General features: G+C 63.8%; 1 protein-coding gene across 1 annotated transcript in view; it reads right to left on the minus strand.

Annotated features, from left to right (window-relative positions):
• Window positions 1-296: 296 nt before the first annotated feature.
• CSK (C-terminal Src kinase) overlaps window positions 297-22,852 on the minus strand; it is a 69,663-nt gene continuing 47,107 nt past the window's right edge. Inside the window, exons 2-13 of the mRNA XM_075006468.1 lie at window positions 17,697-17,774; window positions 16,962-17,075; window positions 15,528-15,640; window positions 9,965-10,184; window positions 7,355-7,448; window positions 7,200-7,265; window positions 6,521-6,620; window positions 6,221-6,311; window positions 5,298-5,371; window positions 3,115-3,310; window positions 2,606-2,692; window positions 297-1,514 (exon numbers count right to left, since the gene is read on the minus strand). Coding sequence (XP_074862569.1) covers window positions 1,335-1,514; window positions 2,606-2,692; window positions 3,115-3,310; window positions 5,298-5,371; window positions 6,221-6,311; window positions 6,521-6,620; window positions 7,200-7,265; window positions 7,355-7,448; window positions 9,965-10,184; window positions 15,528-15,640; window positions 16,962-17,075; window positions 17,697-17,711 — 1,350 coding nt within the window. The 5' untranslated portion in view covers window positions 17,712-17,774 and the 3' untranslated portion in view covers window positions 297-1,334. The remainder of the gene's footprint in view (window positions 1,515-2,605; window positions 2,693-3,114; window positions 3,311-5,297; window positions 5,372-6,220; window positions 6,312-6,520; window positions 6,621-7,199; window positions 7,266-7,354; window positions 7,449-9,964; window positions 10,185-15,527; window positions 15,641-16,961; window positions 17,076-17,696; window positions 17,775-22,852) is intronic.

Below are 22,852 nucleotides of genomic sequence, written 5' to 3' on the forward strand. Positions count from 1 at the left end.
TCCCAAAACACCCCCTCTTGCAGAGCTCTCCAGATGGAAGGAGCTAGGTAAGAGGTTAGTTTGGGAGAGCAGCCGATTGGACGAGCCAGGCAGATGGGTCCCTAGGAACGTTCCCTCTCGTTTTTTCCATCCCTGGGCAGAATAAATTTTCTTCCAGGGAGCACCGGTCCCTATGGCGGCAAACATGACACTCTGCCAGCGTCTGGCTGTCCAGCACCCTTCTCACCTCCCCCGGCCTCTGGGTGAAACGCCGCCCCCGAGGAGGGAGGCAGAGAAAGACACCGAGGGAAGCGGGCTTGTGTGTCCGTATGGAATGGTTTTATTACAGTTTAATCTCACAGTTGGCAGCGTTACATGAGAATAAAGCACTGGACAGGACTGGTAAAGGCCTCTGGGAATGGCATGCAACACACCGCAATAAGTCAAAGCAAAACAATTCAACGCTCGGCCTGGGCTTCTCAGTGATTTCACCCGCTCTAGAGAGCGGGCTCGGGACTTTCCTCCCCTCCTTTCTTCTGGGCGGGCCGATTTGCTTCTCGCTTATTTTTTTTTTTCCCCCTCAACCTTTTTTTCGTTTTTTTTTTTTTTCAATTACGTTAAAAAATAAGAGATTCGTACTTTAGTAAAACCCCGGTGCTTGGCCGGGCCCTGGTTCCGTTTGAAATAATAAAAAATACCCCCCCCCCCCCCGAAACAAGAGAAAAACCAACTAAATCGGAAGGTTTTGAACGCCGTGGCGGGAATCGGGTGAGGAGCGGGAAACACCCCCCAAGAAATAGGACACCCCATATACCCTCCCCTTCGCCCCCATCTCGCCTCCTCGTGCTGTCAGTTGCACCCTCGGTCACAATCCTGCAGGCTGGAGAAGCGGAGGTGTGATCTTGGGAAGAAACCGTGGGTGGAGGCCAGGAGGAGGAAATCTGTGGGGAAGGCTGGGTTGGAAGGGGACAGGGAGGCGGGGTGGAGGGGAAAGGGACCAACGTGCCACTAAAATATTAGGGTTCCCGTCCGGGTTTGGGGTCTACAGGGGCAAGGAGACAGGGGCAGCCTGGCAGACATGACCTCGCCTGGTGCGTTTCTGGCCGGCCCGGCCCGAGGGAGCCGGGTGGCGTTAACGGCGGGCGGAAGGGGACGAGGCAGGCCCGGGCCGGGCACACACAAGTCCAATGCGTCTCTGTAGAAGAGTTCCGGGGTGGGGCGCCTCAGCAGGTCCAGCAACTCGCTCAGTCCTTCTCCCCTCCCACCCCCCGCCCCAGCCCCTCCCCCGTGTGGGGGGGGCGGGGACGAAGGGAGCAGGGGGCGGGGTGTCTCGAGGGAGCCCCGCCCCCCCCGCCTCACAGGTAGAGCTCGCCTTTGATATGCTCTAGCTGTTCCTGGAGTTGGTGGAAGGAAGGCCGGATGCCGGGGTCCAGATGCCAGCACTTCTTCATCACCTCGTAGACGACCGGGGGGCAGCCGTCAGGGGCGTCCATCTTGTAGCCCTTCTCCACGCGGGGAACGACGTCCTTCAGAGGCTGCCAGGGAGAGGCGGCTCCTTAAGCCCCTGGGCGCCCTCGGTCAGACCGTGGGGACCCCCCGCTCCCAGGTCAGGCCCCTGAGGGCGACTGCTAAACATGGGTTACACCCCCCCACCGGGGGCTCCCGGCCCTGCCTCTGCAGCAGTGGGGGCTTCTGTGCTCCTTGCGCCCCACTGGTATTTGCATGACAGCAGTGCCAGAGCTCTGCAACGCCCCAGGGCCACCCCTTGCCGGCAGGAGCAGCAGGTGTCCGGGGACTGCGCTCCAGGGTCCATGGGCTGCGGGGGCAGCTGGCACCGATGGTGGCAGTAAAGGGAAGGCCGTAAGGGACAGGGCAACTGCTGAGGAGGGACGCTGGGGCAGGGGGGGGCGCACCAGGCATCTGACTGTCCCCAGCCCCGGGGAAGGCCAGGACAAGCCATCCCTGAGATATACACCTGGCCCCACCCCTCCCTTCACCTGCCTCAGCCCCGCCCCTTCCTGACCTACCCTCTGCCTTGCCCCGCCCCCTGCCCAGCCCTGCCCCAGCTTTTTCCCAAGCAACACAGCTCAAGGGAGCAGCAGGGCCTGGTGCTGGCTGCGGGAACCAGACCCGCCCCATCCTCACCAGGGCAAACGGAGCTACTCCCCAGCTGTGCTGTTCCACCTCCCGCCTGCGCCAGGCTCCCCCGCTGGTCCCCTGGGCCATCCAGAGGCTCTGACCCCACCGGCTTCTGGCCCCTTGTTTGGGGGAGGGGCTGGCACACGGGCTCCCCCAGGGCTCTTCCCATCACACGCCGCCTCTGGTAAGGGACCAGGGCAGAGCCAGGCAGCATCCGAGGGGCTTGAAACCTCGACCTGGAAAGTGGGGGGCTGGAGGAGGGTTCACACAAGGGGAAGAAACAATGGGCAGGGCCTGGGGGCCGACTGGGTGGGCAGGGTGAGAGAAAGGGAGGAGCCAGCGACCTGAGTGACATGTAACCCTCCCCTCTGGCCCAGGTCTTCACCCCCATGGGTGGGGCTTCTCCATCCACGCCCCCTGCCCAGGCCCAGGCTGGCTGAAGCAGTGGCCCCTGCGGGGGGGGCAGGGAGCCGGCAGTGGCACTTACAATTCTCGGATAAGGCACTCGCCCGAAGGAGTAGATTTCCCAGAGGAGGATTCCGAAGCTCCACACATCCGACTTGGTGGAGAATTTCTGCAGGGGGCAGAGCCGGCCGCAGAGGGGTCAGGCGGTGGGGGACCCACCACCAAGCAGGGGAAGCCATGACACCTCCCTGGCTAATTCAGCATAGGGCTGCCTGCCCGCACTCGCCAGAGGGAGCCTCTGCTGGGACCCCCGCGAGCCGGAGCAGCTGCCCCGAGTCCACAGAGGAGGGGGGTTAAGAGATTCCCTCCCCGGGCAGCGGCTTCCATAACTTGAGGCCAATATTTCCTCCCACAGCTCTGGGGCGGCTCTGCCCTGGGGCCCCCCAGTCCACACGGGGGGGCAGGACTGTTGTGTCTTGAACACGCCAGACTGGTCCTGCCAGGGCGAGCATCTCCCTGTGGTCAGGTGAGCTCTGGGGCACAGCCAGGGTCTCCTGATCCCCTGGGCAGGCCGCCCCGAATTCCACTCACCTTTTCCCTAAGTGCTTCCGGCGCTGTCCATTTCACCGGGAGCTTCCCCGTGTCCTGAGTGGACGACGCCTCCTTGGTCAGCCCGAAGTCGCTGACCTTGGCGATGTTGTCCTCCGAGACCAGCACGTTCCTCGCCGCCAGGTCCCGGTGGACGAAGTTGTTGGCTTCCAGGTACTCCATAGCTTCACAGACGTCTCTGGTGGGGTGGCAGAGAAAGAACAACAGGCTTAAGGACCCAGCGGGGCTCAGGACTGGCTGGTCATCCACCGCCCAGTTAAAGGAGGGGCCCCCACACCTCCTGCCCCTTGCTGGTAAGGCTGGAGGGACCCCTTTGGGGAGGTCTGTCCCACCATTCATTCACGCCACAGGAAGGAGACCAGTTCACACCAAAGACTTGGTGTCTTCCAAGACAGTGTTTCTTAAACTGTATTCCGTGACCGACTCGTAGGCGTGCCGTGCGTTGGGTAAAATAATTCAAAGTTTATATTTTCTGTTATTAAAACCAGATACCCTGTGACTTCTTTGGGGCATAAGCTTTCGTGGGCAAAGACCTGCTTGCATCTGCCGAAGCGGGTCTCTGCCCACGAAAGCTGATGCTCCAAAATAGCTGTTAGTCTCTAAGGTGCCACAGGACTTCTTGTTGTTTTTAAAGACACAGACTCACACGGCTAGCCCTCTCTGATACGTGTGATGTCTTTGTTGCTCTGATACCCAATTAAATGACTTCGCTTTGGTTTTGCTGGATATATTGCTGGTTTTTTGTTTTTTTTTTTGGTTTCACAACAATTTTTTTAAAGAAAATTTTCGTAGGTTTTCCGCACAAAATCTGTTATTGTTTGGCGTGCCGTGGTCCCAAAGAGTTTTAGAAACGCAGCTCTAGGAAGTGGCCCGAGACTCGCCTTGGTCATTTTACAGAAGCCACTGAGCAGACAACAGATCAGAGCAAGTAAGTGATCGGCTGGGCTCGACCCTGTGACCTCAGGGGTACAGTAAACACTCGAGTTACACAGGAATTGCATTTCTGCAACCCCTGTGTAATTCAAATTTCCATGCGAGTCGCGGGGAGCCGGGAGCCAGGCTGCAGCTGGTCCCCAGGGCTGGTCAGTTTCCTGGCTCCCAGAGCGGCAGGGAGCCAGGAACCAGGAGGCAGCCTAGTTCCTGGTTCTGGGAAGCTTGCGGGACACAGGAAACTGACCAGCTCATGGCTGGTCAGTTTCCCAGGTCCCCTAAGAAGTGGGGAGCCGGGAAGCAAGCAGCAGCCTCATTCCAGTCTCCCCGTGGCTTACAGGACCACAAAAATGACCAGCTCACGGCTGATCAATTTTCCAGTACCGCCAGCAAAGGGGAGCTGGGAGCCAGGCTGCAGCCTGGTGCCCAGCTCCCATGGGCTTGCAGGAGCTGGGAAACTGACCAGCTCTGCTCCAGCTGGACCCAGGGGGCAGCCTGGTTCTCATCTCCCTACCACCTGGTCAGTTTCCCGGGTCCCACAAGCAGTGAGGAGCTGGGAACAAGGCTGCAGCTCGGCTCCCATCTCCCCTCTGCTTCCAGAGAGGGGAAACCGAGCAGGGCAGCAGCCTTGGTCAGTTTCCTGGCTCCAGCCAGTGGAGGGGAGCTGGGAACCAGGGGCAGCCTGGCTCCCCTCCACTCCTGGGAGCCAGGAAACTAACCAGGGCTGTTGCTCTGCTCAGTTTCCCCTCTCTGCAAGCAGAGGGGAGATGGGAGCCAGGCTGCCGCCTTGTTCCCAGCTACCCACCACTCTGGGGACTGGGAAACCGCCCCTCTCAGGGGCGGCAGTTGCGTTAACCCAAGAGATGTGCAACTCGATTGCACGTATCTCAAGCATTAGCTGTATATCTGCCAAAGGCCCATCACAGTTGGTCCCCAGGTGGCATGGCCCTCCCACCACTCCATCCTTGGGTCTGCCAGCAAATCCCCCCTTGGCACCAGGCTGCCGGGGAACATATCCCTCTGGCTAGTGCCAGGGGAGGCGGGAGCAAGGAGCCCTGGACAGGCCTGGCTGTGCTGCCGACGGAGGGATGGGACAGAATGGGGCTGTCCTGGCTCCGTGGGGCAGCAGAAGCAGCCAGCAGCAGACCAGACCCCTGAGGATCTGACGCAAGGGTACGAACTCCCCACCTCCGCTCTCACGGACCCGGGTCCTGGCAGCCCGGCCGCGTACTTACAAGCAGAATTTGAGCAGACAGTCGCCTCCTAGCACAGACCTCCCTCGGGATCGCAGGTAATCGACGAGGCTTCCCTGGCGAGAGAGCGAGACGGGCCCGTCAGAGCCAGCCTGTGAGCCCCGGCGGCCCTGCCCAGGCCACGCTGAGCTGGCTGGATCCAGAAGACGACGGTGGGGCTGGGAGAGCAGAGGGCTCCTTCACTTGGGGACGGATCAGCTCCCTCAAGGCCCTGCAGTGCTGTGGTGCCGCAGGTCCCAGGTCCAATGGGGCATCTCCCCACAGTGCTTGCCTCAAGGGTTTGCCCCCAGCCTCCCAGCTGAGCTCCCTCCACGATGAAGCCTCCCGCTTGTCCAAGCCGCTGCGGGGTGACGACGGGGGGGACCCCAGCAGGTGTCCACGCCGGGGCCTCCCATTTGCGTACAAGAACTGGAAGACGCCAGCTCCTTCCCCTCCATCGCTGCGGACAGGTGACGGTGGCTGACGGCCCCAGGAGTCCCTGATGCCTCTCCCAGTGCTGGACAGAGCCTGGGGCGCCCAGCTGCTCCCCGGGTGAGTGGCACGTTCCTCTGGCTGCCGGCTCCGCGGGGACCAGCCGGGCTGGGTGCTGCAGATGAGGGCACCGGCCAGGAACCAGCGAAAGCCCCCCGGGAGGGGAAGGAGGATCCAGGAGCAGGTGGGTCTGCAGGCGCCCAGCCGCAGAGTTCTGCTGGCAATGCCAGGGAAGGGGCCTGCGGTACTCAGTGCTGGACAAAGCTGGCTTGTCCACTGGGCGGTTGCTGCAGGCTCTGGAGCCAGGGGGCGGTGCAGCCAGCGAGGTCCAGATGCCAGTCTCAGGAGAGGACCCAGGACAGGAAGAGGGGGATAGAGTCGGGGCTGGGGGATAACCCTGGACCCCACAGCCTGCCCGAGCCCCAGGGCCTCACCTTTGCCATGTATTCGGTGACGATGTAGAGGCCGCTCTTCTCCTCCACGATCACGCCCAGCAGCTGCACCAGGTTGCTGTGCCGGAGCTGCCTGCAAAGTCAAGCCGCGGGGGGAGCTCAGAGCCTGGCCTGGCAGCCCCCGGCCCCAGCCATTTCACCGCAGCCTGAGCCGGCGCTGGGGGACTTGCCGCTCCCACGCGCCGTCCCCCAAGCCCCACTCGCGCCCCGGGGCTCCTCCTTCCCTCCCTGTGCTGAGCCCCCTCCCCCTCCCGGCCCCCTTCCCCCTCTGGCGACACTCACGTCATCACCGAGGCCTCGGCCACAAAGGCCTGAGCTGTGGCGTCGTGTTTGATGCACTTCACGGCCACCTTGTTGCCGCGGTAATCACCCAGCATCACGTCTGAGGAGGAGACGGAGACTGAAGACACCTGGAGAACCTCCGGCCACCCACCCAGCCATGGCCCGGAGAAGCGTTTGGGAGGAAGGTTCAGAGCCTGGAGTCCCAAGTTCTAATCCCGGGCGGGGGGATCTCGGCCGCCTGCCACCGGAACACGGGGCCGAGACCGGCTGGGATTAGGGCAGCGGCCATAACCAGCACAGCCCCAAAGAGCCTTGGAAGGGGCTGGTCATGGGCAAGGGGGCGCTGCCACAACCAGAGCCCCACTGGGTTCCTGCTGCCCTGGGAGGAGAGGTGGGAACAGTGCCCCAAAAGTGACTTGAATCAAGTGCAGCTGGGCTGGGGAGGGGTGTACTTAAGTACCAGTCACCCCGTGTCCCTCGGGAAAACTACTTGAGTACACACACACTACCTCTTTAGTGTACTCAAGTACCCAGAAGGGCCAGCCGCTGCCCTTTTACTCAAGTAACTTGTTGGGTGCATCACCCAGGGTGGCAGAGCAGCCCGGATCCGGGGAAGGAGCCAACCCCCTGCAGCCCCCCTCCAAGAGCAGAGCACAAAGGCTGACCCGACCTGACCCACCTCCGAACTCCCCTTTGCCGATGGTCTGCAGAAGCTTCAGGTCCTTCATGTTGAGGGCCCAGCCGCCTGCAAGAGGAAGGGGAGAGATGAGCCGGGCAGAGGGGCAGCAGCGGGGGAGGCTACTGATGTTCCCAGCCGGGCGGGGGAGCACTCACTTCTGGAGAACTCGTCCTGCGCCGCCACCGTCCCCTCCATCAGCTTGGGCTTGATGAGGCGTGTGCACAGCCCGTCCGCGTCCGTGGTGTAATGCTGCCGGGGGAGAAGCAGGAGGTGAGAGCCCAGCCGGACCTAAGGCCCCTGGCCCCAACTCAGGACGGCTGGGGGCCGATCCTGGCTCTGCCACTGACTGGCTGTGTGATTCCCCCCAGCTGCTGCCTGGAGGCTGCAAGGGACAGTTCTGGTCCCCCCGCGCTGGGTTGGGGAGCAGCTCAGGGAGAGACCGAAGGAGCCAGTGAGATTTACAACCCACTTCTCTCTAAAGGTTGGGATGGGCCAAGTAGACTGACCCCCTGGGCAAACAATCTGGGTCCCTCCCCGGGGCCAGGGCTGCAGCGCCAGGCTGGGGGGCTCGTGGAGGGAGGGAGGGAGGCCCCCATACAACCCAGCTCTGCCACCACAGGGTTTGTCTGACGTTCCTACCCAGGGGATTTGTGTGCGCATGAAGGTAAAGGAGCTGCATCGGGGGCAGGGGGGTGAGCCCAGTCTGCCTCCGAGCACCACAACCCTGACGGACAACCCCTCCCCCGAATCTGGTTCTGACTCCCCAATTCTGCCAGTGCCATCCCAGGCCTGAGCCGCAGCCCCTCCCCTGCCTCGCTGCTACCCCCACCAGCACCTCCCCCGCCTCATCGCTACCCCCCAGCCCTGACCCCCAGCACCTCCCCCGCCTCATCGCTACCCCCCCAGCTCTGACCCGCGGCTCCTCCCCTGCTCGTCGCTACCCCCCAGCCCCTCCCCCGCCTCCTCGCTACCCCCCAGCCCTGACCCGCAGCCCCTCCCCTGCCTCATTGCTACCCCCCAGCCCCTCCCCCGCCTCCTCGCTACCCCCCAGCCCTGACCCCCAGCCCCTCCCCTGCCTCATCGCTTCCCCCCAGCCCTGACCCCCAGCCCCTCCCCCGCCTCCTCGCTACCCCCCAGCCCTGACCCCCAGCACCTCCCCCGCCTCATCGCTACCCCCCCAGCTCTGACCCGCGGCTCCTCCCCTGCTCGTCGCTACCCCCCAGCCCCTCCCCCGCCTCCTCGCTACCCCCCAGCCCTGACCCCCAGCCCCTCCCCTGCCTCATCGCTTCCCCCCAGCTCTGACCCGCAGCTCCTCCCCCGCCTCGTTGCTACCCCCCAGCCCTTCCCCGGCTTTGCCAATACCCGCCCCCAGCCCAGCCAGCCCCCCAGTACAGCTATTCCGACCTTCCCCCAGTGCTTGTGCCAAAGGCCCCTCCCTAGTTCAGAGCCCAGCCTCCCCCAGCGACTCCAGCCCCGCCGGTCCGTGTCCACCAACTGGGACAATGCAGGTGGCCCAGCCATGGACTTTGCCAAGTGCCCGGCCTTCCAGCACCCCAGGCATCACCCTCCAGGGCCAGCCGGGTGGGAAGGAACCGGCAGAGACAGGCCGTGTGCGGTGCAGTGGCAGAGCCTGACCACCAGGGGGCAGTGCAAGGACAAGAACGGACCAGCTGGCCCCTGGGGGGCAGAGCAGCCGGCCTCGCAGGCTGGGCCCTGGAAAGGAGGAGGAATCCAGGAACCCACCCAGCTCCCCGGCTCTTCTCTTGCACCCGCCTTGCAGCTTGGGCAGCACCGGTGCTGGTGCTGAGCTTTGGCCTGGGAGAGCCCAGTGGGAGCCCAGGTGAGCTCTGGCCCTGCCACGCCCACCCCGACTTGGCTGCGGGAGAGCAGGTGCATTCTTCAGCCTCCTGGAGATGCTGCACCAGGACTTCCCCCACCTCCCGGGCCGCTCACAAGCCGTGCACAAAAGAGGAACCCACGCAAATCTCTGCGGGCGACTCGCTCCCCTGCCCCAGCCTGCCTGGCTCCTGAGAGAGGCCTGGGACCTCCCAGCGAGGAGCCTCTTCCTGGCCCTGCTGGGGGGGGCGGCCCCCAGAGGCAGGAAGTGCTCAGCAGGTTCGTCAGAATCATTATCAGAGCAAGCCAGGCTGCGCCCGGCTAACCGCAGCCTGTGCTGAGCGCCAGTGGGGTGGGGGGGGGCGGGGAGTGGGCTGAGGGAAGGGAGGGTGCAGTTGCGTTGGTGCAGACAAGCAGGATCCGGCCCAGCTCGGAGACCGGCAGCTCCGCAGGGCCAGGCAGCAGGAACCGGCCCATGACCAGTGTTCCCCGCCAGATGAGTGCTTGGGCAGCCAGGAGCGAGTCAGGTGCCGCCCAGCTGATCAGCAGAGGGCCAGCAGCGTGTGCTTCTAGCTGTGGTGCGTATCCGCACGGGCCTTGCTGTGCATAAAATTTATTCCGCCCTTTGGGGGGGGAATTAGCAGGAACCCTGCCACTGATGCACCATCACCCTGGGTGGCCCACAGAGCAGGGGTGAGCCTCCAATCCCTGAGCGCAGGGCTCGGTGGTGAGCCAGGCGGCCACGGCAGCGTGCTCGCCTTAGAGCCGGGCGCACCGGGATTTGGAAAGCAAATCTTTATGCAAACTCGGAGCAGCTACGCCGGCGGCTCAGGTGCAACCGCAGGGAGCCTAGGCCGGTCTCACACGGGGGGGAAGCTCGGAGAGCCGGCCAGGCTGGGCTTCTGGGGAGCCCCTTCCCCCGGGCTCACCTCCACCAGCTGCATGAGGTTCTCGAAGTAGACCTCCTCGTCGATGCTGAGCTTGCTGGCCGAGTAGATGATGCGGTAGTGCTCCACCTTGCCCTCGCAGCTCACGCACAGGGTGTAGTCCCCCGGGTAGTTGGTGCTCTCCCGCACCAGGAAAAGGCCCGTCTCTGGCGGGTAGAGCAGCCGCTCGGCCTGCTCCCGTGTGATCTTCCCATGGAACCAGCTGGGGCAGGGAGGAGAGAGCCGGGGTGAAGTCACTGCTCCATGCACGAGGGGAACAGAGCTGGGGCCGGCAAGGCCAAGGGTCCTCCCAGCTCTGCCGGAGCCCCTCAATCCCGACCCACAGCCCCGTGATCCCAGCCCAGCCCTCCCTCCCAGCTCTGCCGGAGCCCCTCAATCCCGACCCACAGCCCCAGTGATCCCAGCCCGGCCCTCCCTCCCAGCTCTGCCGGAGCCCCTCAATCCCGACCCACAGCCCTGTGATCCCAGCCCGGCCCTCCCTCCCAGCTCTGCCGGAGCCCCTCAATCCCGACCCACAGCCCTGTGATCCCAGCCCGGCCCTCCCTCCCAGCTCTGCCAGAGCCCCTCAATCCCGACCCACAGCCCCGTGATCCCAGCCCAGCCCTCCCTCCCAGCTCTGCCGGAGCCCCTCAATCCCGACCCACAGCCCCGTGATCCCAGCCCGGCCCTCCCTCCCACCTCTGCCGGAGCCCCTCAATCCCGACCCACAGCCCCGTGATCCCAGCCCAGCCCTTCCTCCCAGCTCTGCCGGAGCCCCTCAATCCCGACCCACAGCCCTGTCATCCCAGCCCAGCCCTCCCTCCCAGCTCTGCCGGTACCCCTCAATCCCGACCCACAGCCCCGTGATCCCAGCCCAGCCCTCCCTCCCAGCTCTGCCGGAGCCCCTCAATCCCGACCCACAGCCCCATGATCCCAGCCCAGCCCTCCCTCCCAGCTCTGCCGGAGCCCCTCAATCCCGACCCACAGCCCCGTGATCCCAGCCCAGCCCTCCCTCCCAGCTCTGCCGGAGCCCCTCAATCCCGACCCACAGCCCCGTGATCCCAGCCCGGCCCTCCCTCCCAGCTCTGCCGGAGCCCCTCAATCCCGACCCACAGCCCTGTGATCCCAGCCCGGCCCTCCCTCCCAGCTCTGCCGGAGCCCCTCAATCCCGACCCACAGCCCCATGATCCCAGCCCGGCCCTCCCTCCCAGCTCTGCCGGAGCCCCTCAATCCCGACCCACAGCCCTGTGATCCCAGCCCAGCCCTCCCTCCCAGCTCTGCCGGTGCCCCTCAATCCCGACCCACAGCCCCTTGATCCCAGCCCGGCCCTCCCTCCCTCCCTCCCTCCCAGCTCTGCCGGAGCCCCTCAATCCCGACCCACAGCCCCGTGATCCCAGCCCGGCCCTCCCTCCCTCCCTCCCTCCCAGCTCTGCCGGAGCCCCTCAATCCCGACCCACAGCCCCGTGATCCCAGCCCGGCCCTCCCTCCCTCCCTCCCTCCCTCCCAGCTCTGCCGGAGCCCCTCAATCCCGACCCACAGCCCCGTGATCCCAGCCCGGCCCTCCCTCCCAGCTCTGCCAGAGCCCCTCAATCCCGACCCACAGCCCCGTGATCCCAGCCCGGCCCTCCCTCCCTCCCTCCCTCCCAGCTCTGCCGGAGCCCCTCAATCCCGACCCACAGCCCCGTGATCCCAGCCCAGCCCTCCCTCCCAGCTCTGCCGGAGCCCCTCAATCCCGACCCACAGCCCCGTGATCCCAGCCCGGCCCTCCCTCCCAGCTCTGCCAGAGCCCCTCAATCCCGACCCACAGCCCCGTGATCCCAGCCCGGCCCTCCCTCCCTCCCTCCCTCCCAGCTCTGCCGGAGCCCCTCAATCCCGACCCACAGCCCCGTGATCCCAGCCCAGCCCTCCCTCCCAGCTCTGCCGGAGCCCCTCAATCCCGACCCACAGCCCCGTGATCCCAGCCCGGCCCTTCCTCCCAGCTCTGCCGGAGCCCCTCAATCCCGACCCACAGCCCCGTGATCCCAGCCCGGCCCTTCCTCCCAGCTCTGCCGGAGCCCCTCAATCCCGACCCACAGCCCCGTGATCCCAGCCCGGCCCTTCCTCCCAGCTCTGCCGGAGCCCCTCAATCCCGACCCACAGCCCCGTGATCCCAGCCCGGCCCTTCCTCCCAGCTCTGCCGGAGCCCCTCAATCCCGACCCACAGCCCCGTGATCCCAGCCCGGCCCTTCCTCCCAGCTCTGCCGGAGCCCCTCAATCCCGACCCACAGCCCCGTGATCCCAGCCCGGCCCTTCCTCCCAGCTCTGCCGGAGCCCCTCAATCCCGACCCACAGCCCCGTGATCCCAGCCCGGCCCTCCCTCCCAGCTCTGCCGGAGCCCCTCAATCCCGACCCTCCCTCCCAGCTCTGCCAGAGCCCCTCAATCCCGACCCACAGCCCTGTGATCCCAGCCCAGCCCTTCCTCCCAGCTCTGCCGGAGCCCCTCAATCCCGACCCACAGCCCCGTGATCCCAGCCCGGCCCTCCCTCCCAGCCCTGCCGGTGCCCCTCAATCCCGACCCACAGCCCCGTGATCCCAGCCCGGCCCTCCCTCCCAGCTCTGCCAGAGCCCCTCAATCCCGACCCACAGCCCCGTGATCCCAGCCCGGCCCTCCCTCCCAGCTCTGCCAGAGCCCCTCAATCCCGACCCACAGCCCCGTGATCCCAGCCCAGCCCTCCCTCCCTCCCTCCCAGCTCTGCCGGAGCCCCTCAATCCCGACCCACAGCCCCGTGATCCCAGCCCGGCCCTCCCTCCCAGCTCTGCCAGAGCCCCTCAATCCCGACCCACAGCCCCGTGATCCCAGCCCAGCCCTCCCTCCCAGCTCTGCCGGAGCCCCTCAATCCCGACCCACAGCCCCAGTGATCCCAGCCCGGCCCTTCCTCCCAGCTCTGCCGGAGCCCCTCAATCCCGACCCACAGCCCCAGTGATCCCAGCCCGGCCCTCCCTCCCAGCTCTGCCGGAGCCCCTCAATCCCGACCCACAGCCCCGTGATCCCAGCCCGGCCCTCCCTCCCAGCTCTGCTGGAGCCCCTCAATCCCGACCCACAGCCCCGTGATCCCAGCCCAGCCCTTCCTCCCAGCTCTGCTGGAGCCCCTCAATCCCGACCCACAGCCCCGTGATCCCAGCCCAGCCCTCCCTCCCAGCTCTGCTGGTGCCCCTCAATCCCGACCCACAGCCCCGTGATCCAAGCCCAGCCCTCCGTCCCTCCCAGCTCTGCTGGTGCCCCTCAATCCCGACCCACAGCCCCGTGATCCAAGCCCAGCCCTCCCTCCCTCCCAGCTCTGCTGGTGCCCCTCAATCCCGACCCACAGCCCCGTGATCCCAGCCCGGCCCTCCCTCCCTCCCAGCTCTGCCAGAGCCCCTTAATCCCGACCCACAGCCCCGTGATCCCAGCCCGGCCCTCCCTCCCAGCTCTGCCGGTGCCCCTCAATCCCGACCCACAGCCCCAGTGATCCCAGCCCAGCCCTCCCTCCCTCCCTCCCAGCTCTGCCGGTGCCCCTCAATCCCAACCCACAGCCCCCATGGTCCCAGCCCGGCCCTCCCTCCCAGCTCTGCTGGTGCCCCTTTATCCCGACCCACAGCCCCAGTGATCTCAGCCCAGCCCTCCCTCCTTCCCTCCCTCCCAGCTCTGCTGGTGCCCCTTTATCCCGCCCCACAGCCCCCGCCCCAAGGGAAATTGTTCAGGGGAGCCGGTCAGTGTGGGCGTCACTCATGCCATGGGGAGGAGCTGGGGCTGAAGCGGGAGGGTCTGTAAGGGAGACACAGGAGCTGAACAGCACAGCTGGCCAAGCACAGGAACAGCTGGGCAGGGAAATGGCCCTGCCCCGTCCTGGGAACTGCCTGTGTGAACACGGCCGACCACGCTCCCTCCCACAAGGCCTCACACCAGCGGGACACCCCAGATTGTACCGATGAGCACAGACCCGGGGCAACACAGCCCGGAAGAATCAGAAGCCACTTGGGACGCTGCTGATCTGCGCTCGCCTAGTGCTGTCTAAGCCGGCACGTCCCAGCCCCGGGGGTGCATCCTCCAGCCCTAAAGACTACGGGGATGGCGGGACCCTCTCCGGGAAAGCGCCCCCCTGCGGAGGCCCCGGCCTGGGAGACAATCACAACGACAGGAGGGTGTCTGCAGGAGACCCAGCTACCCAAACAGACGTCTAGCCCCGTGTGGCCTTCCCGCTGGGCGAGGCCCTCCAGATCAATCAGCGGTGGCCACCCGCCTCGGTACAACCGGAGCCTCGGATAACCATCGGCCAGGTCACACACCAGCCCTGCTGTGCCCGGCAGCCCAGCAACTGAGGGTTTAACCAGAGCCAGCCCCTTGGTGAGCAGGACCATGTGAGTGGAACACACACACACACACACACACACACCTCTGAAACTGACCCAGCCCTGAGTGTTGTGAGAACCAGGAAATGTAACGTACACCCCAGCACAGCCAGATCTCACAGTATCACCGATCCGCCCCTCCCATGAGACGCTGCCCCTAACTCCACCCGCTGGGACTTCCTCTGCCCTGCCGGCTGCTCTGCCCAGCCCGAGCCGGCCTGCGACAGCCATTCACTGCATCAGCTCCTCCGGAGTCGGTAACTGCTCTTGCTAAGAGGCCTGAGCGGCCTCTGCTGGTGAGCGAGAGCAGAATTCCCCTGCCCTCTCCCCCAGCCACCCAGAGGAACGCTGCTGGATGCAGATCCCAGGCACGGCTCCTGTATTTGGCAGCTGGAAGTTAAACAAGCCGAGGAGGTGGCTGCTGGCCTGGGGACCCAGGAAAGGGGACGTAGCAGCCATGTGGAGCAGCCTTACAGGGGCTTTTTGTTCCACATTCTTGGAACATTAATGGCTCCCCCCCACAAAAAAAAAAACACAGATGGAAGAAGTACCCCAAAAGTTACTTGAGTAAAAGTGCAGCTGCTCTCACGTCTGGATACTTGAGTACAACCTAGATGCGATGTGGATGTACTTTTACACAAGTAGTTTCCCAGAGGAACGCGGGTAACTTGTACTTAAGTACATTTCCCTCCAAAGCAGCCGGACTTTTGCTCAAGTAACTTTGGGGATCCTTTTCCAAGCCCCATGTGCCGCCTCCTCTTCGGTCCGGCGGGAAGCGTGAAGGGCTGCAAAAAGCCCCTTCCAAATGTGAGCCTTTGCTGCATTCGTCTTCCCGAGCCTGCAGCGCCTGCGTCAATGCTCACAGCTCTCCAAAGCAGGCAGTCAGTTGCACTGCTGCTACTCACAACCCTGCAGCCACAGGGACGGACACCAGGTGGATTCCCTCTCCGTGGCTGGGAAAGCCACCAGCCCAGATACTGATGCTGTTCCATTTTGGGACGTGCCCCCTCCCCTGGTTGGGCAGTGTTACCTCTCTGGTTTATAAGGCTTCAGTAAGGTTTTCAAGCCCCCTGTCAGGCAGCACTCAACCAGTCCAGCCTCGCTCCGGAGCCACCGGTCCCTGGCTACCGCAAGGCACCGTAGGATCTTGGTGGGGATCGGTGGGAGGGGTCATGCTCCTATTCCTGCGGGTACTCACGGCATCAGACTGAGCTTGGTTCCGGCTTTCACTCCCTCCCGCTTCTGGACGTAGTTGGCAGGGATGATCCCCTCACGGCCCACCTTGTTTTTGGCCTTGTACCAGTTGGGATCCTGGAAAGGGAGCGCAGAAGTGAACCGACCTCCCATGTGCCAGCCGCTCCCATCCCGTTGAGCAAAGCACTTCCATCGAGGCAGCGCCTTTCATCTTGGGGAACCCTAACGATGCTACACACGTGCGGCCCCCTCTGGGGAGCCGCAGGGCAGTTGTTTAACGGCTCACAGTCAAGCAGCCCCGCAGGCACTGAAGACGACAGCATCCACTTAGACCTGCAAAGGGGCCATTGACATCTGCAGGCTGGAAACAGCAGAGCTGGACTCTGACCAAAACAGAGTTAACTGACCCAGCCCCACTTGCAAAAAAGCAGTGACTGCGAATGAGCTGCAGCCTTCAGTACCTCGGCTTTTCCCTGCCACCCTCACCCCCGGCTCAGAGCTCCCACCCAGGCTGCACTTTCGCCCTGATGCTGCCCATGTCGGCGGAGGGGGGCGGACGCCGCCCTCCCCTAGAGGCAGCAGCTGGATGGATAGAAAGACTTTTCCCTCCGCTCAGGGCGAGGTCGGCTTCGCTACATCCCTCGGCCGGGTGGGCCTCCTTTTGCGGCGTCAACCGGACGCGTCAGCCGGCAAAGCCTCCGCTGTACGACTGTCCGGGCGGCAGGCGCTGTCCAGCCCCATCTTTCCCCAGGAAAAAATCCCCATCTGCTCCCCCGCATTATCAAGGTTTCTGACGCCACTGCTCAGTTCACAGATGCCCCACCCCCACCCCGGCCTGTGCTCTGGGCACCTCTGGAACCACACCCAGGGCACCCGCCAGGTGCCAGCACTGCCGCTAGGCACAGTCTTGTTCCTGGCCATGTCTCGTTTTGCACCCAAGTGGCCGCCTCCCTGGGACCCGCCCGGCTGGCTTACATTTGCGGAGAGGTTTAAATACCGAGCACGTTAATTAAAAAGGCAGCCGGGTTTCCTGTCCCTGCTGCAACCCTGGGGAGCGAATCCAGGCAGGGCTTGTGCAGGAGGGAGCGCACCCTAGTGGGCGTTGGCTGCATTGCTTCTCTCTGCGGCCAGGGCCCCTGAAGCCAGCCAGGGGGTCCCCCACTTTATCATTCTGCAGATCACTTTCTCAGGGAAAGAGGCTAGTCCCCTGCCTCCACCTCCTCCTATTTGGGTTCCGAAATGTTCTGTCTGGCTGCCCCCTGCCCTGGGGGTGTCTGATGGGGGGTGGCTCCCTGCAGCACAAGCTGGGAACGAGCCCCCCCGCGAAAACACTGCACGACAGGATGCCGAGACGCAAATCACTCCAGCAGCCTCGACGGGCACGTTCCCCCAGCGAATCGCCAGGCATCCCCGGGTGGCGGCAGGCGGGGCCGGTTACCTTGGTGACAGCCACGATGGTGAGCACGTCCCCTTTGCAGAACGGGAGGTCCTGCTCGGCGGTGCCGTGGAAGTTGTACTTGGCAATACACTCCGTGCCGGACGGCCAAACGGCCTGCCAGAGGGACAGACGGACAGGGCCTCAGCCGCTGAGGGACTCAGCTCCTGCCAGCAGGTGCCAAACCTCCGACACGGCCTCACGGGGGGAAGTCACAGAGGCGGGATCGCGTGTGTCCGGGCTGGGGGGCATGGAGGAGGGGACTCGGGGTCCCTGCTGCTTATTACTTAGCTGTGACGGCCCTGGCCCCTTCCCTTGTCCAGTGAGCTCCCAGCCACCCTGGGCTGCTGGCAGGGAGGATTCATTAGGAAAACGGAGATGCCACGGCTGATGGGCTTCTGCTGTCTCGTGGGACGCACAGGGCCCCTGCCCAATCCCCAGTTCAGAGCCCCACTCAGGGACAGAGGGTGCGAAGGGGAGTGGGGCAGGTCCTGATTTAACCCTCTGGCTCCTGAGGCTGGCAGGACAGACCACACCATGCGCCAGGGCCCTGTGGGTGCAGGCACGCGAGTGTCAGGCCGTTTGCACAGGTTCCCGGGACCAGCGAGCCCTCCAGAAAGGAGCAGCCAGCGCCTGGTCCCAAACACAGCCCCCCACCAGGCCAAGCAGGGCTGCAGCCTCAGCTTGCCGCCCCCCTCACCCCACACACACGCCCAACCCCAACGCACAGGCCATTACCTGCACTCCTGACATGGTCTCCGGCGGGTCCGGGGATCGAATCTCACAGGAGGGACACGTCACTTGGGACCATGAGACCTGAAGGAGAGAGGAGATGCTGAGAACTGTCATGACGAGCCCTCAGGCGACCAGCCCCCAGGGCAGCTCCAGAGGCCCAGCCAACCCCACAAATAAAGCTCATTCTTCAGGAGGGCTTGGGAGATGCTGCCAGACACCTCGTAGGCCACAACAAGACCCTAGGGCAGCATCCTGGCAGAGGAGGTCGAGCCCTCCTTTCCAGCGAGGCCCTGGTGGCATCTCCATACCCTGCGTGGCGGGATGGGGGCAGCTCTTTGCTTAGACCAGCCTCTGCCTAGCGGCTCCAGCCACATGCGGCTCTTTGAGCCGCGAAATGAGGCTCCTGCTTGGAACCGCACGCCGGGAGAGCCGTTCGCCGTTCTGCTCACGCGCCCCCGTGCTGGCTGGGAGAAGCGCGTGGCGGGGGTGGCGGCTCCGGTGAGTTGCCAGCATTGAGTTAGAGCCAGGGGCTCTGGGGGTGCCTGGCTCTGGGGGAGGGCATTGAGTTAGAGCAGGAGGGGGCCGGGGGGGACTGCAATCTAGATAGATATACCTATAGATAGACAGACAAATATATAATACGCGGATCTCTGTACTTTGTCCGTGGCTCTTAGTTCCTAACTTGTTGCCCCCCTGCAGCCTAGTGGATGTCTGATGAATCTGAGGAGCTGGCCTGCCCATGTCATTAGAAAGAAGAAGCTTGTTCTCTCTCCCTTTGCCCTGCCAAAGCACTCGCCTCTCCCCCGACAGCTTCCTGCCCTCCCACCCTGCCCCGGCCTCCCGCCCGCTCTGGGTGTCTGCGGGTGGCTACTCCACCCTTCTTTCCTGGGCCCCTCTCCGGCGGCGCAGCTCCAGGCACTATCTCTACACTGGGAGCAGCAGCAGAATGAAACAGACATTCCTTCCAGGGCTTCCCCCAGGGATGGGACCAGGGCGCTGAAACTGACCGGGCGTGTCAATTACAGGCTCAGGCCTCTTGCTGGTGGGGCCTGGTGGCATGGGGACAGATAGAGTGGTGTAGGGAGAGATGGCTTCCCTCTGCCTCCTCCTCCACGCATGCCTGCCACTGGGGAGTAGGTGGGCACGTTGTCCAACCGGCTTCTCCCCCTGCCACGACACCGGCGGAAGCACGCGGCCAAAGACTCAGAATCAGCACCAATTCCGCCCCCTTCCCCCCAGCCGGCGAGTGCCCCCAGGCACCGATTTGATAGCGCAAACAGGAAGTGGTTGGGGGAGGCGGATGCGGCTGCCGAGCGCCATTCAGAAATGCAGAAGCCTGGTCTGCGCCCCAGCGAGCTGCTGCTGGGTGCTAGCTGTGAAACCAGCCGGGTTCCTCTCCGCAGCCCAAGCAGGCTGCTGGCGGTGGTGGGGGGGGTGTTCTCCCACTGCCAGGCGACAGGCGGGGGAGGATGGTGCGTGTCTCATTGCCAGCCCTGCCACACCCCCTTCCCCCAGATCTAGGTCTCAGCCAGGCCACGGAGGGGGTGGGTGCAGGTGGGTGGGAATTAGCACTGTCCCTGGCTGCACTGCAGGCCTGAGGGAGCTCTGGGGAGTGACCCGGCCTGACCCGTCTCAGCCCACCTCCAAGAGCAACACCGTCTGGTGGGCGCTGCCCCTTTCGGTGGCTTCAGGTCTGGGGAGAAAGGGACGTGGTTGCAGTGCCCTCCCTGGCCGCCCATGAGGGACGGGTGCCGCACACACCGGGGGGGGATCGCAGCTCAGCTTAACCCACATCCCCTTCAGCTCTGGGTCCAAGACGGCAAACAGCTGCTCCCATCTCTCGGGGACAGGGCTCCCCAGGGCATGCCTCCAGTAAGTCACCGTGCGGGACCCTGCCGTGCTGGGCAGGCTGATCTCACCACTGCGCACGGCCCAGGCCCAAGACCCTGGCCTTGTGTGCTCTGCACCAAGCCATGGTGAGAACGTGACCTGCAAAACAGTCTTCACCTTTCCGAGCTCTGCGGGGGTGGGGAGAGGGAAGCAAATCCATTGATTTTAGGGTGAGGTTTGTATCAGAGTCTGAGCTTCCCAGGCTGGCTTGGAAGCCCACAAGCGTGGGCTAAGCTCTGAACGGATCCCCTCCCCACGCCCGAGAGAGCTTCCTCCCCCAAACCTGGGCAGAGCTCACGAGCTGAGTGCACCCAGCCCTCCCACAGGGAACGGGCGACAGAACACGCTTCAGGACGGACCAGGATGTGCCCTGGTAGGGGCTGCAGCGACTTACATGCACAGGTCAGAAAATAGCCCCTCAAAGTGTTTTAATTAAATCCCCAATCACGCGGCCTACGAAACCCCACCTCCAGCAGCTGCTTGCCCATCCCCGACGGGAGATGTACTGTGATCCTCACCATTCTGCAGGGCTCAGGCCGGTGAACCTGTCAGCTGTGCACCAAGCCCATCACTTCGGCACCTCTGTAGGGGCCATCAACCACCATCTGGCCCTGCCCTCCGAGGACCACAGCAGACCGGCCTCCCCAGCTCACGCATGGAGGGGACGGCCGCACTGCACTGCCCCCATGCTGCAGGATACAGCCCTGGCCCTCCAACAAAGGGGGCAGATGCCCTTGTGCCGCTGCTCTGCGCATGGCTCGGAGGGAGCACGGACACCCCCAAGGCTGACTACCCTAAGCCCGCCCCTTCTGTCCTATGTGGGGCAGGAGCCGGCCCTCCCTCCCACCTTGCCTCTGGGCTGGCCGTGGCTGTCGGTGCTGCTGGTAGAGCCACGCTGATGCCCCCGTACCCTCCTATCCAGACTGCACCTTCACCGGCCTCCGCGCTGCAAAGGGAGAGGACCCGGCTAGGACGTAAGCTTGGCCTCTAACCTCCAGGGGGTCCCAGCCCCCCAAGTCCTCAGTGGTACCTGACCCACGTCAGAAAGCCTGCAGGGGTGTGGGGAGGAACTGGACTTAAACCTGAATCTCAGCCAGGCTCACAAAGCCATGTGGACAACGCCTTAAAGCAGGGTTTCCCAAACGGGAGGGTGTGAAGAAATTCCGGGGGGTGGGGGTGAGGCGACCCAGCCCCTTCTCCCCAGCATACCCTCCCACCCCCCCACAGAAAAGGTTGTCCTTTGCTTCCGGCTCTCAGCCCCTGCCATTTCACGTGGGCGACCCGGCGCAGTCACTATAAAAAGCAGGCAGCCGGCAGAGACCCACATGGAGCTAGCTGCCTCCTGCAACGGGGAGCGAGTGTGGGTTGGGGCAGGGAGGGGAAGGAGGAGAAGGATGGGGTTAGATGCAGGCTGAGGGGCTTGGGCGGCTGGCCCCGGCCTTGCCGGGCTGGTGGCTGGCCTCGGCACTGCGGGGCTTGGACGGGCAGCTCTGGCAGCACAGGGCTTGGGCAGGTGGGTAGCTGGCGCGGGCAGCTCTGGCGGCCGGCATGGGCCTCAGGCATCTGGCCAGCCGGGGCTGCACCAGGCACCCGCAAGGGGCTGAGAAAAACTATTTATGCTTATTTGTAATTTTAAATAACATTTTTACATCCAGTTTGTGCATTTATTTTAAATTACAAATTGAATTTTTTGTTGGGGGGGTTGGAGGACAGGAAAGAAGAGGTTGGGGGGCGAGAGGGTTTCTCAAAAATCAAAGGGGCGGGGGGCGTGATGCCGAAAAGTTTGGGAACCCCTGACGTAAAGTGACGCAGTCAAGGCTACGGGAAGACGCTGCTGGGAGAACCTGGAAGCCTTCGCAGGTTGTTCCGCAATTGCTAGGTGCCAATAGCCGTTAGTTCTCCTGTTTCCAGCAGAGCGCCGTCCTCACGGCCCTGTCTCCTGCTTCCCGGAGCCCCGGGGCCATGCGTTCCCCCAGGAGATTCATACGCACACATAACTGTAAATACAGGGGCAGCCAGTTCTCTGTGCTACAGCTGGCGCTGCTAGGGACGAGCGTCGACTGGGCACCATCTGGGCAACCGCTTGGATCCTTCGGAAGCCAAAGGCTGGCCAGGAAAGTTATGAAACCAGGGAAGGGATCTTCTCGGACCTTCTTCCTCAATCTCTTCCCCAGTTATGTGCCAGGATGGGGGGGCTGCAGGCGCAGTTTCCAGGCCGCAATGCCCCAGTGCAAGCCTTCATGCCGTTTGCAAATCTGGGCATGGGGGCAGCTCAGTGCTTATCTCTTATGCAGCATTAAAGCATCATCCAGGCGGGTCCTGCAAGGCAAGGGGCGTCCGCCCCATTATTCACGAGGGGAAAGCAAGGCACGGAATGGGAGCCCCGCTCAAGCCAGCGGCAGAGTCGGGATCGGAAGCACCCAGCTCCTTACCCGATGCACGAGGTCGCCCCACCCCGGCTCACGTCACACGCCAATCAACGGGGCTGGGATCCAAGCAGGGTCCCTCAGGCACCGTCAGCAGAGCTAAGTAGGGGATTGTGGGGACACATTCAGCGTTCACTAGCTAAGGGACTGGCTGACACGGGTACCTGGGCAGGCAAGAGGCCCAGGCAGCTGCAAAAATGCACGACTGGAGACCAGAAAGAAGGTTACTCTGCATCCCTTGCACCGGATCTGCAGGAGACTAGCGGAGAGTCATCAGCTGTTGGGAAGCCTGGGGCAGGGAGGGTTTATCCAAGGAGGACAGAAACCAAGAGGACAGGCAGCCCTGAGGGGCTGGGAACCCCTGTAGGGTCCTGGCGGCCGGCTGCCAATGCGTCCTGGCTTTCATCAACATTTGCAGAGGACAAGCTTCTCGAAGTGATCACCACCACCATCCCCATTTGCCAGACCCCAGAGCTACAGACGAACCCCATTGGGTGACCCTCTTCCATTCCACTGCCAGCTGCTGACATCACAGCAGTACCTGGGGACTCCCGGAGGGAGATCACGGGCCAGGCACTGTACAGACACACACAAACCCTAGAATCCCAGGGCTGGAAGGGACCTCAGGAGGTCATCTAGTCCAGCCCCCTGCTTCAAGCAGGATCAACCCCAACTAAGTCATCCCAGCCAGGACCTTGTCAAGCCGGAACTTAAAAAACTCTGGGATGGAGAATCCACCACCTCTCTGGGCAACGCATTCCAGTGCTTCACCACCCTCCCGGGGACGTAATTGTTCCTAATATTCAACCTGCTCCTCTCCCTCTGTAACTTCAGCCCATTACT

This window comes from Carettochelys insculpta, chromosome 12 (assembly GCF_033958435.1).
Source record: "Carettochelys insculpta isolate YL-2023 chromosome 12, ASM3395843v1, whole genome shotgun sequence".
NCBI lineage: Eukaryota > Metazoa > Chordata > Testudines > Carettochelyidae > Carettochelys > Carettochelys insculpta.